This window comes from Mytilus edulis, unplaced genomic scaffold, assembly GCF_963676685.1.
Source record: "Mytilus edulis unplaced genomic scaffold, xbMytEdul2.2 SCAFFOLD_1656, whole genome shotgun sequence".
NCBI classification, from domain to species: Eukaryota; Metazoa; Mollusca; class Bivalvia; order Mytilida; family Mytilidae; genus Mytilus; species Mytilus edulis.
In genome coordinates this window covers 1-18106 of record NW_027268443.1, presented here as the reverse complement: position 1 = coordinate 18106, position 18106 = coordinate 1, and the positions used below count along the sequence as shown (strand labels likewise).

General features: G+C 33.3%; 1 protein-coding gene across 5 annotated transcripts; it reads left to right on the top strand.

The window, feature by feature from the left end:
• Positions 1-306: 306 nt before the first annotated feature.
• LOC139507499 (cysteine sulfinic acid decarboxylase-like) lies at positions 307-17849 on the top strand (the record flags this gene model as incomplete). 5 transcript variants are annotated; one of them, XM_071295766.1, is given in 11 exon segments in its annotated part: positions 383-398; positions 1058-1171; positions 8410-8735; positions 9725-9815; positions 10487-10593; positions 11397-11512; positions 12660-12794; positions 13178-13359; positions 14555-14633; positions 16392-16591; positions 17798-17849. In XM_071295766.1, coding segments are annotated over 9 exon segments (1275 nt in total), but the record flags the coding sequence as incomplete, so codon positions are not given.
• Between the last annotated feature and the right edge of the window lie 257 nt (positions 17850-18106).

Below are 18106 nucleotides of genomic sequence, written 5' to 3'. Positions count from 1 at the left end.
AAAATAGAAAATAAATGATTTGTTTGTCCACCTTTGATAATGCCCCTTGAACTCTAATGTTCTATTATTCTATATATGACATATATTGTATTGTATTATTTTGTATTTCATTGTATTACATTGTATTGCATTGTGTAGTATAAAATTATTGTTTGATTGTATTGCTTGACCCTCATGGGTGTAATTTTGCAATAAAGATTATATAAACCCTACTACTCTTTTGTGAACTCTGCGGTCACTAAGAAAAGCTATAAATAAAACAAAATCAATATCCCAGTAAGTTTCCATCGTTAAAAATAGAATATCTTGTCCTTAATCTAGAACATAAAAAAAAATCATTACTAAATCACGTGGAATCTCGAGAAGACCGGTGAGGAAGGTACATCGCTTTGTACTAGGTGAGTACATCATGCTAAAATATAAGAAAATTAAACAATTTTTAACATTTATTTTTCTATATAATAAATGTAAAATAATGATGTTTTGTCTTGTGCTATGGTAGAACGAACTTGGTTATTATGGAAAGCCACGTACTGATGTGACCGGTTATTAGTTAAAGCCGACAATATACTAAAACTTGTTTTTGTGTGCCGAGTACCGAACTCAAAGTTGTATGTTTAGTATTATTTTAACAAATTATATAATGATTAATGTGATGATTATTCATCTAAGGAACATACTATAATAAGAACAATATATATAGTTATCGCTTTTGACAAAATTGCGCTTAAACAGAGCTACTTCTTTGCAGTTCAATAAATGAAATATATTACTCATAACTTAACGACTAGTTTTAACCAGAACTAACTAACACCTTGTAACGTTCTGTATGCTGTTTACAGTGAGTTCTTTGTAAAAACGGTATTTACCGGTCGTTGCCGGAAATAACGAGACGAAGAACCACAAAATACTTTACCGAGAACCAATCAAAGGTACATACACATAGGAGAAGAATATCAACTAGTATAATTACCATGGTTACTCATAAAGTTTACGAAACTTTTTGTATAAAAACACCGTTACATTACATAGGAAAAACCAGTAAAAATTCTTTCAGAGGAGTAAATAGACTGACAAATCTGTCTATAATAGCTAACCAAGGGACGCCACTCCTCAGTCTAGAGTGTGAAAAACTCTGTGGAAGTCTTGGATGAGCTACGATTCTTTGAAGGTTAGTTTGGTAATAGTGCTATCATTGACAGTAATCATTACTCTTATAATTTCTACAAAAAAATATCTCACATTAGTCTATGCTGGTATTCTTATGTCCTGAGACTACTGTTATAGTAGTCTCAGTTACGTCACTCTCTATATGTAAACTTGCAGTCTACCGTCCTTTCGATATTGTTAAAAAAAAATATATATCACTTGAAAAGTAATTTCAACAATACAAACGTATATTGACATCGTATGTCTGTTAGTAATCAAAGTGTTTCTAAATATCGAATGAAAATCAGATGGATGTACTCATTGATACTATAGTAATAGGAGAATTTTAACTTAGAAAAGCTGCTACTACTTCCTGTGTGAATTGTGAAGGTCAAGACACAAAAGCCACTAGATGGTGCTGTAAATGCCCTTGTGTTGTTGTACTGAGATATCATTATAGCCCTGATGAATCCCGATCCTGCGCCAAAACAAATTAACCACAGTACAGTGGGTACGATTACTCAGACAAACTATAGTACCAAGATGAAAAAAGCTAGCTAACACAAAGAGACCGATTGTGTCAAAATGATATTGACCTTTGGATCAGGATCATTATGTATCCATTAGAACTCATTATCACTAAATCAAACGTTAATTTAGAGACAGATGTCTTCTTTTGACCTTGACAGTTAAAAATCACATACCTAGTCTTTCTGTTGTTAATTTTACCTTCCTTAAAAGCGATGTGCCATTGTCTCATTTTATTGAGTTTATATTCCTTAGTTGGTTAAATGTGTGTGTGTTGCAGTGATGCCTCAGATTTTAATGAAAGTGATATTTCCATAAGCATGATATTGTATTAAAATATATATATCATCGCAAAAATCGGTAAAAAAGTATGCCTAATTTTATCAAAAATACATTATATGTAAAGAGTTTTTGGTAGTATAGGATTCCACATGAGTCAGAGAGGACTTGATATTCAGTAGTCTAAACGAATGTTATAGGTAAGACTATATATAAATCATTCAATGCTTTCACTTTGTAGTTGTGTAGATATGCAGAGAAAATAGTTATTGTTTTCAATATCCTTTAAGCCATCTAAGTCTTGTATAGAGAATGATAGTTTCTCCATTATTGTGTGGTCCTTTTTTGTATACACTCAGTCTGGCCATATGCTTTAGTTATGGCTTACAATATAAAAGACAATAACAGTGCCTTATGATGGTTTTCTCTTAGATCACCATCTTCGCTAGCCAAGGGTTACGATCCACTCCCGCTCTCTTGAGGGCGGGAGTGGATCGTAACCCTTGGCTAGCGAAGATGTTAGATCACAAGCTCACGTTTGAAAAAAATTAAGTTCACTAGGTCATTTTTAAAATTGACTTACAAAAAGGTCGGTTTTAAACTCTTAAGATGTAGACAGGTGCTTTTGAATGAGATGCCAGTCACCAGTACCCAAGATCGCACGTGAAAGATCACAGGTCGTATTTAATCATGTTTGAGTCTTAATGACCGGACGTAGCTTAAAGGAGAGTTCCAACTAACGCAATTTCTATATCATGTATATGGCACCATGATGATGGAACGTGTTTAACGACCTTGAGTGATTTACAGCCCTCGCATTGTCGGTATATATATGTGACCCGCCATGACATTTGCAGGCTTATGGAGGTAGAACGTCATTGTTAGAAAAATTATAAACATGATAAATATCGAGATTCAATGAAATACGTATTTGTGAAGAAGAGATAAACACTTTCCTTCGCTTCTTTTTTGCTGACGCCGAACTATACATCATATATAAGTTTTGAAGAAGTCTTACTTTATCGTTTGAAGTGGAAAATATTTGATTCTACATTTTGATTAAATTGATACAAAAAAAAATCAAATTTCTGCTCTATATATTTCCTTTCATAAATGAAATCTGAAATATATCCCTAACAAATGTACCGTATAAAATGAATATAAGAGATCACCTACTTATAAACTGTTACGCGTCGCATACTAAGTATAGAGACATGCATAATAAATCTAAATTAAAAAAAAAGAATTTTTAAAGCTTACTTTGACAAATTTTAAACTTACATCATTTCAACACGTTTAAATTACTCTTACATCTCCTTTTTTTTTATTTACAACTTAATATGCATCCGTGTTTTAATAACTTTTAACGATTGAAACGCGATTTTCTCAAGCATAGAGGCCTTGATAAATGTCATATTTTCGATCGAGGGTTTATCTGCCTTGACTAATGACATTTAAAATAGTAGTAAGATTTTTTTAAACTTTAAAGTTGGAGAATTGGAAGGGGAGAGATAATTAAATATTAAATGTTACATGCAAACAATTTAATAATATATATAAATCAGCATTTGCATGTAATATTAGTTTTATAATAATCTTTGTTGTCATGGCCCCAGTCCCACTAGACCACGATCGCACCACGCTCACCGCGATCTAAATTAAATTAAGATCGTGGCGAGGTCGCGGTATGAGCGGCATGCAAATGTTAATTTTCGTTGCTTTCACGATGCTACTACGTCCTAATTACGCTTCTACAACGTTCCCGCTACGATTAAACCACGTTCTCACCGCGCCTATTCTGCGACCTCACTACGCTTATAAAGATCTTTCTACGCTCTTCACGTTCTCACTACGACCATACCACGAGTTATCCGATTGCAACACTATCTTACTGCGATTATAGCACGTTCATACCGCGATCTTACTACGTTCTCAGCAATACCGTCAATATCGTGTTTGATATCAATATAGTTCCATTCCTTCTATTTCTGATTAAAACGGAGATTTCTCGGAAACAATACAGTTATGCCACCAAAATCTACTAGAACACGTGGGCGTGGTGGTAGGGGTTGATGTAGAGGCAGAGGGAGCAAAGTATGAACGCCATACTAAACTCCAAATAGTACACAAGAAACTAAAATTAAAAATAGTATGAGACTAACAAGGGCCAGAGGCTCCTGACTTGGGACAGGCGCAAAAATAGTGGGGTTAAACATGTATGTGAGATCTCAAACCTCCCCCTTTACGTCTAGCCAATGAAAAGTAAACGCATAACAATACGCACATTAAAATTCAGTTCAAGAGAAGTCCGAGTCTGATGTCAGAAGATGTGACTAAAGAAAATAAACAAAATGACAATAATACATAAATAACAACAGACTCATAGCAGTTAACTGACATGCCAGCTCCAGACTTCAATTAAACTGATACTATACTCATAAGTAGTATAATACTTGTCATCAAGAGATGTCGGAACGACCAATCAAACCTAAATTACAACCTATTGCTGGTCCATAAAGCTCATGCAAATGACGATATTTTGGTGAACGATAGCAGAGATGACACAGATGTGTCAATATATATAGGAAGATGTGGTATGAGTGCCAATGAGACAACTCTCCATCAACGTAAAAATCTATAAAAGTAAACCATTATAGGCCAAGGTACGGCCTTCAATACGGAGCCTTGGCTCACACAGAACAGCACGCTATAAAGGGTCCAAAAAAATACTAATGTTAAACCATTTAAACGGGAAAAACCAACGGTCTAATCTATATAAAAACGAGAAGCATGGTTGAGCCGTTAGAGCACATAGATAAATACATTCAGACAAACAAAATTTAGAGAGTTTTTTTTATATATTTTATGTGAAAATGACAATAAAAATGATGGTCGTAGTGATAACGTAGTAAGGTCGTGAGAAGAGCGTGATGAGGACGACAAGGGCGTGCTAGAATCGTACTATGGTCGTGAACAGCGTGGTAAAGTCGTAGTGGAAGCGTAGTTGGGTCGCGGTGAGAACGTGATTGTCGTAGTAAGGTCGTGATAACGTCGCTGCGAGATAGTAGCGCAATCTCTAACCCGAATAATTCAGTCGTTATATTCCGCTGATCTACGAAGGCTACATTCTCGTGTGGGAGAAAATCGGACACGGAAAGGGCTTGAATTATTCGAGTGACGCAATCTCTCTGAATAGAATCACGCTCTCGCTACGATTGTACAGCAACCTTTGCGATCTTACTACGATCTCAGTGCGCTCTCACTACGCTTCTACTACGACCCAATTTCGCCACGACCGCACCACGATTGTTTTGAACATGTTCAAAGTTGGCCACGCTCTTCACGATCTTGAAGACCTCACCACGACCGTGGTACGACCTTACTGCGACCTACACGATCGTACCACGATCATCAAAATTTGCATTTTTTTCACAGATCGTAGTGCGATCGTGGCCTAGTGGGGCTGGGGTATCATCACTTAAACATAATATTAAAACCTGTTTGTGACAAACTAAAGGAAAAAAAAAACATACGTTATATAGTGTGGTTTTGTCCTTGTACAACATTTAAAGAGGGAGGGCAGACAATTCCATATGGGGTTAGTGCAAAGTAAGATAACGACCTATTTACTGTGAAAGGTTGTGGAGAAGTAGAGACGTACGTTTAAAAATATGTCTCGGGGGGGGGGGGGGGGGATTTATTAAATTTAAAAAGTAATAAATGTAGTAAGAAAGAAGAAAGTGTTACACGTTACCGATTTAAAGGTTTAGTGTAACCTTGAGATCGGTCATGTTTTGATAATGAATTTATTCCAAGGCTGATGAATAAATGATTTAGTATTGATTTGTTTCACAAATGTCAGGAGAAAGTCAGCCATACGTACACATTATACGTTCATATATATGTAAATGCAGTTGAAGCATAGTTTAAGCATGTTAAATAGTATGAAAGGGTATCACAAGGTAAATACAGAGACATATCTACAAATGAAAATATATGCTTCTGATTGGTGAAGGTCACATATCAACCGTGGTATGCATACATACATTGCCTGATACACTGTATATACACTGTTAACGACGCAAAAGAAAATAGATTTAAATAAGACAGGTATATCATGTATATTTGTATTTTTTTTTTTTTTTTTTTTCACATGATACGTTGTTTTTTTTATGGTAATCAACAGTATTGTCTATTTTACTTGTCCAGAAAACTCATTACCATTCTCTTTTGTGTATCAACATGCGCTAGAAATGGATGTTTATGCGGGTAACGCGATAACAGTCACTAGTATAGGTTGGTTCCCTCCGTAAAATATGCAGTATGCTTTCGGAATATACAAAAACACAATGTGTTAATAACAACAACAACAATTTTTATTAAGAACAAAAAAAAAAAAAAACACACAATGTGTTAATAAGAACAACAACAAAAAAACACAGTGTGTTAATTAGAAAACACAAAATCAGAATGTGTAAAAGAAATAATAAAAAAAATCACAATGTATAAAAGAAAGAATACAAAAAACACAATGTGTAAATTAAGAATCAGTTGTTAGTACACGGGTAACAGTCTATCACTAGCACAACAATAATCTCTTTCCTTTCCGGAGCACACCTTCTATGCACTGATAAAAAAAACTTCAATTTTTTGTAGTCTGTCAAGAGTTAGACTTTTCTACCCATTCGATCATGCTGAGCATCTTCATCTTTCGACTTCGACTATGCTGCTAACGATGATCTGTTATTGCCCCTTCGGAATCTGTTTCTAAATTTCACGTTGTTTCCCAACCAAAAAGAAGTGGTTAGGATTATAATTCTTGGTATACCTACAAATAAGAAAGAAAGAACCACTGAGAGTTAATGATATGATCATGCTTTCTAATTGTAAATTAGAGTTTTTACCACAATTTCACGGTCCATTGGACACAGAAAATGGTAGTGTCATCTAGATTCTGTTGGTTTTATATGTAGTAAGCCCCGTTGCTTGTTTCCGCATCTGTTTTGATATATATAAAAAAAAAGCAAATAAAGGAGGGGGCAAATACGAACGCTTTGACTAATCATCTGCTACCAATTACAGTTAAAACGTTATTCATTTTGGGTGGCCTAATAGCGTAGACATTTTAGATTATGCTACAGATAGGGAAGGAAGGAATTAAAAGTTATTACATCTTGGCTTAGTAATGAGAACACGTTTAATGTTGTAAAGTGCAAGGAGGTGAAATCGTTATACAAGGTCAAGACCAAGAATTAATTTTAAATATTTTTTGTTATTCTCAGATCTGCAGTGACATTACAACATGTAACTGACCAATCAATGATTAGCATGTTGAGAGGTGATGCAGATAAGAATCCTCTAGATTTTCCATAGACTTTAATGCAAATTAATTTAATTGATATATCGTTACCAGTTGAAAATAGTAATTTTACTCTTTTAATATTGTTAAAGACACTATATAATATCTCCATTTTGATTTTTAACGTACTATAAACTCTGGTTAAAAAATAATCCGCAATATAAATAATCAGTGATCACCTTCAAATAGATGAAAAATCTAGAGGAATCCTGTTGGCATCACCCCCTGAAAAATGTAAATGCCAGGATGTCCAGATCTGAGAATACTCTACACATACCTGATGTCTCTACTTTGATCTTCTTTCTTTCATAAACCCATAACCTCTTAATATATAATTATCTATCAGTACGTACTTATTTCGGTAGCAATACGATGAATACGTTCTTGTGTTCTCTCAGCAGTGTCAACATCGAAATTATTTTGGTCTATCTCGCGTCACCGTGTGCGGACAGTTGGCGGGAGAAGATATTTATGAACATTCCGTTGGAGATGCAAATGATTTGAAACGAAAGTTATAGAATATGAAAAAACGAAACATTTTTCCCTGTCTTCTGGTCTTTTCTTCTGTATGACCACAGGCACCGTCGTCTCAGATGTTTTTCTTCTATATACCTTTACAAGGTATATAGGAAAACAAATTCAATCATATAACGGTATATAAGGGGGATCTGAGACGAGTGCCTGTGAGTATATGACGTACGTCTCGCAAAACGGGAAGGGAATATTTCATTGTTAAAAGGCAACTGGCTGCGGTTTAATACATTGAAATGCAATGATATCGATAAAAATGTTATTGTTACATTGGAGACTCTGAATTGCCGGAATGTAGAGTTGGTTAATGAATTACTTACTAGTTTAATTTAACAACAGATACATATATTCATAATATATATCTCTGGTAAACAATAATATTTCCTGGATCTAATCAGTGTCATTCCGTAGGAGATAATAATTTTAATTGCATAAGAAAACAGGAACAAATTTACTGTCGAGACTAATTTTTCGTACACACCATACCCCTTCAAAGGCCAATAACTCCTTAAGGTGTCATTAAATAATTTTACTCATTTCAACTTACTCTATTTATTTCATAGGTAAAAAGTAAAAATGGAAAACGGCCAAACTACTTCAACCAGAAATGGTGTCAGTGATGTCAAAAAGTTAAAAATGGAACGTAATGGAGCCACCAATGGGGCAAATAGTGCCCCAGCAGAAGATCAGCACCATTTCCTGACAAAACTTATGGATCTGATGTTCACAGAGGGTATTGACAAAGCCAATGACAGGAAAAATAAAATTGTGGAATTCAAACACCCCAAAGAACTAGAGAAAATTGTAGATCTGAAATTGAAGGACCCAACCAGTGATGACCGTCTGCTGGATATATGTAATGATGTGATAAAATACAGTGTAAAAACAGGTTAGATTACTTTGACAAAATGTTTGCTAGGAGAAAGGGAGGTAATTTGCAATAAGTTGAAAAATTCTAATGTTAAAAAGTGCTAAAAAAAACCATGTCTTATTTTAGAAATTTTATTATGGTGATAAAAAAAAGAATAGAATAATGCTAAAGGTATTTTCGAATCATTATCTCATAATTTAAAGACTGAAAACTCCATGTTAAAAAAAAAAAACAAGAAAGAAAAAAAACTAAATGATTAACAAATCATCAAAACACTACATAGACAAGATATATTTGAACCCTAAAAAAGGGGGGGAGGGATTGAATTTCTGTGCTTCATAAGACTAAATGCAATTTTTGAAAAGTGGATCATGATAAAACAAAATCTTACATTTTAATTCCCTATTTCATGTCTGATTTTTTTTCAGTCCCAAAATAATCTTTTGTATTTATGCACAACTTCCTGCAATTTTCACAGTTCTTTCTCCCCTCCCCCCCTTTTCCCCAGAAAAAAAAAGATTAAAAAAAAAAGATAAAAAAACCCACCAACAAATAAAAAGTTTGATGACAACCAAACAGTTGAGGAATATATATATAAATGAATTGTTTACTTTAATAGTTTTAATTTCAATATTGTTATTTTCTCAAACTGAACATAAATAAGGGAGATAATTTGTTTCCTTTTTATCAGGTTTCATACACTTTAATTCTCAGTTGTCCGTCCACTTATTCGATATAATTCTAATGTTTGGACTCTAATTTTTAATTGATATGTCAATAAATGTACTCACTTATTTATGAGTTAGAGTTAAAGGAGTTGCATGGTTTACATCAATGAAACCGCAACCCAACAAAATATAGGGGGCCTGACACTTTTATACTAAATTTATACTGCATTGCATATTAACAAACATATTATTCATGTTATTACTAGATAATGACTGTGTGTTAATTCCATTGTTTCATTGTACTACAACAAACAGAGAAGTATTTTGTAATTGTTGTAGGACATCCTAGGTTTTTCAATCAGTTGTTTGGTGGTCTGGATGAGTATACCCTTGGTGGTGCATGGCTTACAGAAACATTGAATTCTAGCCAGTAAGTTGTTATTCCGTCTTTGAAAGGTTGTCATATATACATGATACTAGTAAAAGGGAACTACCATTTGACTTTAATGGGTGGCTAGGATGAAATTTGAAAAAAGTCAAGACAGGAGTTTTGAGTGAAAAAAATACTTGGCAAAAAAAAGAGAAAAGCAGAATGACAATTTATGTAAAAAAAAGGTCAGGATACACTTATTAAAAAAGGTAGGACCCAATAGAGCAAAACATGAAAAGGCAGGACAGTGATAACAACTAAACAAATGCAGGACCAAACTTTTCATCCTTGTCCCTCCATTAAATCAATTGGTAACTCTCTAAGGAGACAGTCATATAAAAAAAAGCTTTTCTCTTATATATCTAATTTGTGACAATACATGCTTAAAATTTCTTGCTTTTCATGTTTTTTAATGTTCAGAAAGTATTATGATTTGTATTTATGATGCAGCTTAGGATTCAGACAACAGGTGGCGCATGCACATGCTCCCTGTTAAGTAATCGAAAAATTGTTATAATAGTATAATTAGCTGCCAAGTCACAAAAGATGTAGTTCTTAATGGCTCATCCCCACCTACAAATGTAACATCAAATCAAGGATCAGCATCTGTGACATTTGCTAATGAACTGATATGACTTACTTAAATTGATGTGCTTTTTAAACTTAACCAGGTACACATATGAAGTCAGCCCAGTGTTTACTTTGATGGAGCAATGTGTCATCAGGAAAATGCTGAATTTTGCAGGACTTGAAAATGGAGATGGAATATTTTGTCCAGGTAAATTTTTATGCTGCATTCAGATGAAATTTATTTCCTTATTATTTTTTTTTTAATTGATTTGTAAAATTGACAAATTTGAATCATATTTAATTATGCATTTGAGGCACAGTTTGGAAATTCTGACAAAGTCAATCTACCAAACTTCAAAACTTTAATATGATCAAGGACTCTATTAAATGGATTGGTTGGCCAATTGGTTCTAAGTTCAAAAGCTAATCATTTACCAGTATACTTTAAAATCATACTAAATAGCAACAACAAAAAAGATCCAAAAACGATTATGATTAACATCTTCATAATCTTCAAGGTCAGAGGCATCAGTAGCCACTCAGACAAGTTTTAGGAACCAAAAATAACTGGTCCTTATTTCTAAATAAAAAATCACCAAAGATAGTTCATACTGCACATCAGGAATAGCTCAAATCAATTTATATATTACAGCACAAATAGTGGAGAGGAATTAATGAATTACTCGACAATTCACAGAAAAGAATTCATACATCACATCACAAAAAGAATTCATAAGTCAATGACAAACAGGGGAGACAAATTCATAAAGCACTTTAATAATAACTGGATGAAACTTACTCATAAACACCCCATGGATAGCGAATACCAATTTAGATATAGCACATGATCATGATAATGAATAGCAAACCCTCATTCAAGAATTACAAGAATTTGTTGTCATTTTTCTGCTTATTTCATTAGTATCAAATTTCATACCTTCATATTATATTCCAATCAATATGTTTGCACTTAGACATTATTTTTCCTGTACAAAATACGATTTATTCCAGGCGGCTCCATTTCCAACATGTATGCACTTAACGTAGCTCGGTATCAACGATTTCCAGATTGCAAAACCAAGGGGATGCAAGCCCTACCTAAAATTTGTGTATTGACCTCAGAGAAGGTAGTCCATAGCAACAGTTAAAAATTTCAATATTCTATATGATTTTTGTGGCCATTTTGTCACTAGCCTTTATATTTTAGCACCCCATGATTCTCTATTATTTATTACCTAGCTGTTTTTCTTGTTTCTGTGTTCTCTTAACCCTTTCTAGACCCTAATAATTAGTCTGACATTAAGCAATTATAAAACAATTCATATGAAAAAATATATTGGAAATTTATGTAGGTGTAAATAGTTTTGATGCTATATGATTTATTTTGGTCTATTGATGTAGCCTGGTTTTCAGTAGTCTGACATACTACATTCTTGTCCTTTTGTCTCGTGTGCAAATTTGTTTTATTGAAAATAAAACATTTCGCCTTACTGCAGATTCATTATTACTTGTGGGATACCAAATTTCGTGGATTTCATGGTTAAAGGCAACGATAATTTTAAAGAAAAAAATTTCTATATGCTATAGCGTTGTACACAGACTTTGGAAAACCATGCAAACAAATTTCTGAGAAAATACAATTTTTCTCATCTCCAGAAAATCCAAGACAGCGAAAAATAAATTAATCCACAGTATTTTTTATATCAACTTTTCAATAGAATAGAAGCTTACTCTAAGTATTCATCAGACAGAGAAAGCTTATAAATTAAAGAAAACTATTTTGAATTCTGAGTGTGAAAAGCCAAAAAATTTAATCTATTAATAGAATATTTTTTATACTCTACATTTAATAGTTGCCCATTTTACCAGATGGGCTTTTAATTTTTTTTTTCATTCTCTTTTAATTACAGAGTTTTAGTCTCAAAACATTGAAATCTAAAATCAAATTAAGACAAAAAACATACAAGAAAGCAAAATATACCGAAAGGACATTCAAACTCATTAGTTGAAATAAAACTGACCATGCCATGGCAGCAAAAATCATTTTTTTTTTTAATTACAAAAAAAGGATCAAAAGACGTACAACGGTATTAAAAACCCGACATTGAAAGAAAAAAAAACTAAGCAACACGAACTCCACCTAAAATCGAGGGGTAATCTCAGATACTTTGGAAGGGTAGCAGATACTGCTCAAAATGTGGCACCCATATTTTTTATAAGTAGCACATTAAATATCAGATTTGTATTACTGAAGATATTTAATTTTTTCTACAGGGACATTATTCATTGAAGAAGGGAGCTGGTTTTCTAGGTATTGGTATGGACAATGTTCTACCTATTAAAACTGATGATCAGGGTAGAATGTGTCCCAAAGCATTGGAAGAAACTATACAGGACTGTATATCTAAGGTATTTGTCTATATAGAAATATGATATATTATAAATGTGTTCTGAATAATGAAAGATATTTTATAAAGTATGTAAGATATATAAAAAAGCTACTTTATAATGTCAGAGAAGTTGTAATTATAAAGAAAAGTTTATAAGAAATCTTATTTTTTTATATTACCTTCTTCGAATAGAAATCATCCTTAGGCAAATTGATATCAGAACATCTATTTACTTATTTTGGGTTGGAAAAATCTCTATGCATAGTCTTTAACTGGAGATATACATGAAATAAGAACCCTGTACAAAACATACCACCAATCAGCTTTTAATTTCCTATTTGAATGTTCTAAAATTGATTAACGTCTTATTAACGAACCATGATTTTCCTATTTGATTTACAGGGCGTAGTACCATACATGGTCAATGCAACAGCTGGTTCTACTGTACTTGGAGCATATGACCCCCTAGAGGCCATAGCAGACATCTGTGAGAAATACAAAATATGGATGCATGTAGATGGAGCATGGGGAGCAGGTTGTTTGTTGTCACGGAAATATAAGGGGTTCATGAAGGGAATTGAAAGGTAATTATTGTGTTAATAAGAGTTATGGGACTTTGACATTATTGAAGCTATTGACAAGAGTTATAGGACTTTGACATTATTGAAGCTATTGACAAGAGTTATGAGACTTTGACATTATTGAAGCTATTGACAAGAGTTATGGGACTTTGACATTATTGAAGCTATTGACAAGAGTTATGGGACTTTGACATTATTGAGGCTATTGGCAAGAGTTATGGACTTTGACATTATTGAAGCTATTGACAAGAGTTATGAGACTTTGACATTATTGAAGCTATTGACAAGAGTTATGGGACTTTGACATTATTGAAGCTATTGACAAGAGTTATGGGACTTTGACAATATTTAAGCTTTTGACAAGAGTTATGGGACTTTGAAATTATTGAAGCTATTGACAAGAGTTATGGACTTTGACATTATTGAAGCTATTGACAAGAGTTATGAGACTTTGACATTATTGAAGCTATTGACAAGAGTTATGGGACTTTGACATTATTGAAGCTATTGACAAGAGTTATAGACTGACATTATTGAAGCTATTGACAAGAGTTATGAGACTTTGACATTATTGAAGCTATTGACAAGAGTTATGGGACTTTGACATTATTGAAATGTAAATACCCTGGTACTGTGTCTGGAATTATTGTAAGATTACAAGTGATAGCCAAGATTAATACTTCATTTCTAGACCGACTGTTCTACTGTTTCTGATTTTTTTTTTTACTTACAAGTCTTGTGATTATGTATTGAATCTATGCACTGTTAGACAATGTCACATTACCTTTTCATCAAGATGAGGAAATTAAAAAAGAACAGTGTGGTCAACTTTTATAAGTGCAAATCTATTTAAATGATAAATTGCTTTTGTTGAATTTGCTTGTGTAAAAATCTAAGCATGTGCATAGAAAATGTCCTGTGAAATGACTTCTGCACATTAAAAAAACACCTATTCTAGAACTCGGAGCTCCCCTTCCAAAGCCTTTAAAAGAAACACATAAGACAAGAGATGAAAAAAATACATTTAAGTTTTTGAACAAGAGTCTACTTAGCCAAAGATTATTTATTTAAATACTGAATTAATAAATTTTTATCTATTTGGTTCCTCTTATTTCTCATTAACTACAAATTACATAGAAACAGAAAATATGTATATATGAACAATTACATAAAATATTAAAGTTTGTTTATTTTACAGGGCAGATTCTTTAACATGGAATCCTCATAAAATGATGGGAACAAACTTACAAGCTGCAGTTTTCCTTACTAAACATAAGGTAAGAACAATATTGATATTCATACCCGTAGCTTGAGGACAAACCCCCCATGAAAACAAAAAAGCACTGTTAAAGTCAACGTTTTGTTCTAATTGTGACAGTTAAAGTCAAGTTTGTGAGTCCAAATACCCCCCCTTGGAAATTCCTGGCTACGGGCCTTATATTCAATGAAAACTATCTCTATCTGTTTAGTTAATTGGCCAGTGTGAGAAATTGCTATCACTTTGAGTCCATCTTTATCTGTCAACTGCTAAATTATTCGATAATTTCTGTAAGACTACTGGTCTTAGTAGTCAAACTTATGCTGAGTTCACAAGTAATTCGAATTCTAATTGCATTAAATAATTTGAATTAGTTTAATTTGCATTCAAAACGTTTTACGTCCTAACGTCAATTATAATTCGAATTGCAATGCGCATCAAAGTCGCTTAACTGTCCAAACGACGTTAACTTTTAATTTGTATTAACAAAAGCGTATTTCTAATGGGAATTGGATAATTTGAAGAGTGCGTGAACCTGATTAGCGAATTCGATTCGCATTCGATTCAAATTCAATTCGAATTAAATGTGCGTGTGAACGAGGCATAACTTTATCACTAGCCTGTTAACACAGAGGTTATGAGTTTGAGCATGTGGCTTTACTCCAATCTTAGTTGACTAGGATTGTCACTTTTCTTACTGAAGGTCAGGGGTTCTGTACTCTTCAGGCATTCTGAATGCCTCAAAACTGACCGCCACGAAACAGTGCAATAGTGCTGACAGTGGCGTTAAACATCAATCAATATAAATCTAATACTACTAAAAGATATAAGAAGATATGGTATGTCACTGCCAATAAGATAACTCTATTTGAAATTACACTGGTCTGGGATCCTTAGGGTATCTAGTAAAAAATGTTATGTATTGAGCAAATCTGATGTGATAAAAATGCATGGCTTGCAACTAGCAAAAAGTAAAAACACAAAAATACTGAACTCCGAGGAAAATTCAAAAAGGAAAATCAAAAATCAAAAGGCAAAATCAAAAGTCCAAACACATCAAACGAATGGATAACAACTGTCATATTCCTGACTTGGTACAGGCATTTTCTAATGTAGAAAATGGTGGATTGAACCTGGTTTTATAGCTAGCTAAACCTCTCACTTGTATGACAGTCGCATCAAATTCCATTACATTGTCAACGATGCATGAACAAAACAAACATACTCAAAGAGTAAAAATGTCAAAAATAGGGGTACAACAGTCAATATTGTGTTATCTTAATATCACTACATAAACAACAAATGTAACAAAGTAGCACAAAAAGGCATACATCAAATTTAACATTCTCATTTTGCTTTTCTTATACGGCTGAATTTATCTATGTGAAGTCTACCCATAAATGAAAGAAGGTTTTCATTACTGGTGTAAAATTGCGCGTTTGAAATTCGCACAGGTAGACATAAAAATAAATTGTGTCTAAATGAATGGCGTTCAACACATATGATCATCTATTTGAAATTACAAATGGTTTGTCGACGAAACACGCATCTGGCGTATATACGAAATTTAGTCCTGATATCTATGATGAGTTTATTGTCATCCTTAGGGTATTTAGTTTAAAAAATTGTTGAAAATGTTTTGTATTTAGCAAATCTGATGTGATAAAAATGCATGAATTTCAACTTGCAAATTGTGCTTAAATTATGAGTGTTAAACACTTATTATAATCATTCAATTGTATTTATCAATATTTATAAATTTAATGTTGACTTTCAGACAGTCCTGTTAGATGCCCATTCAGCAAAGGCCAAGTATTTGTTTCAACAAGACAAATTCTACGATGTTTCCTACGACACAGGAGACAAATCTATACAGTGTGGACGTAAAGTGGATGCTCTGAAGGTGTGGACCATGTGGAAGGCTAAAGGTGACGCTGGACTAGAGGAAGATATTGATAATTTATTTTCCTGTTCAAGGTATGACATATGTCAAGTAGGATTCCATCTGATTGGTTGATTGATTGTTAGTGTTTTAAAGCCACTTTTAGACCATTTACCGGATTTGTTATCACATAAGCAACATGACGGGTGCCGCATGTGGAGCAAGATCTGCTTAGCCTTTCGGAGCACCTGAGATCACGTGGGGTTCGTGTTGTTTATTCTTTAGTTTTCTATGTTGTGTCATGTGTGCTGTTGTTTGTTTGTCTTTTTCATTTTTAGCCATGGCGTTGTCAGTTTGTTTTAGATTTATGAGTTTGACTGTCCCTTTGGTATCTTTCGTCCCTCTTTTAAGCGCTACTTTTGGGTTATTGTCTGTCGCCTGTTTTTATTGGTGGAGGAAGCCTGACACAGAATGAACGTGGTCTAGGAAAACTTACAATCCTAGTCAATTAAGATTGGAGTCCAGTGCACCTGGACAAGCAGGGTTTGAACTCACAAACTCAGTGTTGACTGGATAATGATTACATTAGTAGAACTACTTAGACCACTGGACCACCGAGGATCCCTGGACTTTATCAGATCATTGTAGGAAGTGTGATATGATCATATTTCAATCTTATCAAATTTTAAGACACATTTTAAGGCTTGATAAGCATTTCAGATAATTAAAATTCAACTGCCAAGGTTAGAGATATATAGTATTGCACCAGATTTGGTTGCAGAGTCTGTTTCCCTTAAGTATTTTAGACAATGTGTAGAAATTTATATTTTATATGTCCCTGGTGACCTATGATAGTAGAGGGGCATTATTTTATGAGTAAAAAAATAATTCTAATGCAATTATTTTGTATCATTGGTTCTGATTAGATGACAGTTAGGGTAAAATTCTCTATCTCCTTGTCTGTAACTACGGAAGCCGTCATTTTGAATTGTTAAATGCATTGACATGTAATTTCTACAATAATAAGCTAAAAACTCACATGTTGCACCTAAAAATCTTCACAAACAAATTTTATTACATTCTGAAGCGGCACAAAAGCCAGAAAACGCCAGTTGTTTATGTTTGACGCCGAAAGCATACATATGACATCGCCTAGTGTAGGGACCAAAGAAGATAACGCGTCGCCAGGTAAACTAAATTTGTGACAGTAAAATTACCGATGGACGTCCTTAAAGCTTCAAATACAATACAGTTATCTCTTAAATGTATTTTATGTGTAATTTTGAAGTGTTGTTTTACAGGTACCTTACACAGTTAGCTAAGGCAAGAGATGGGTTTAAAATGGTACAAGAAGTGAGTTAATATTTTAATAATTATTTAAACGTATTAATGACAGATACTATTGTTTCATTTTTTTCATGGAATAAGGAGAACTGGCATGAGTATTGATTTTTAAGAAGAAGAAGAAAATAGCCTGAAAATTAAAAAAAAAAATGAAACAAATAACCCCCTAAATAAGAAAATTAACAACAAAAAAGTGTGAATATTTGTTTAATATATATAAAACAAAAGACATATTATATTACATAAATACCTATCTCCAAGTCAAA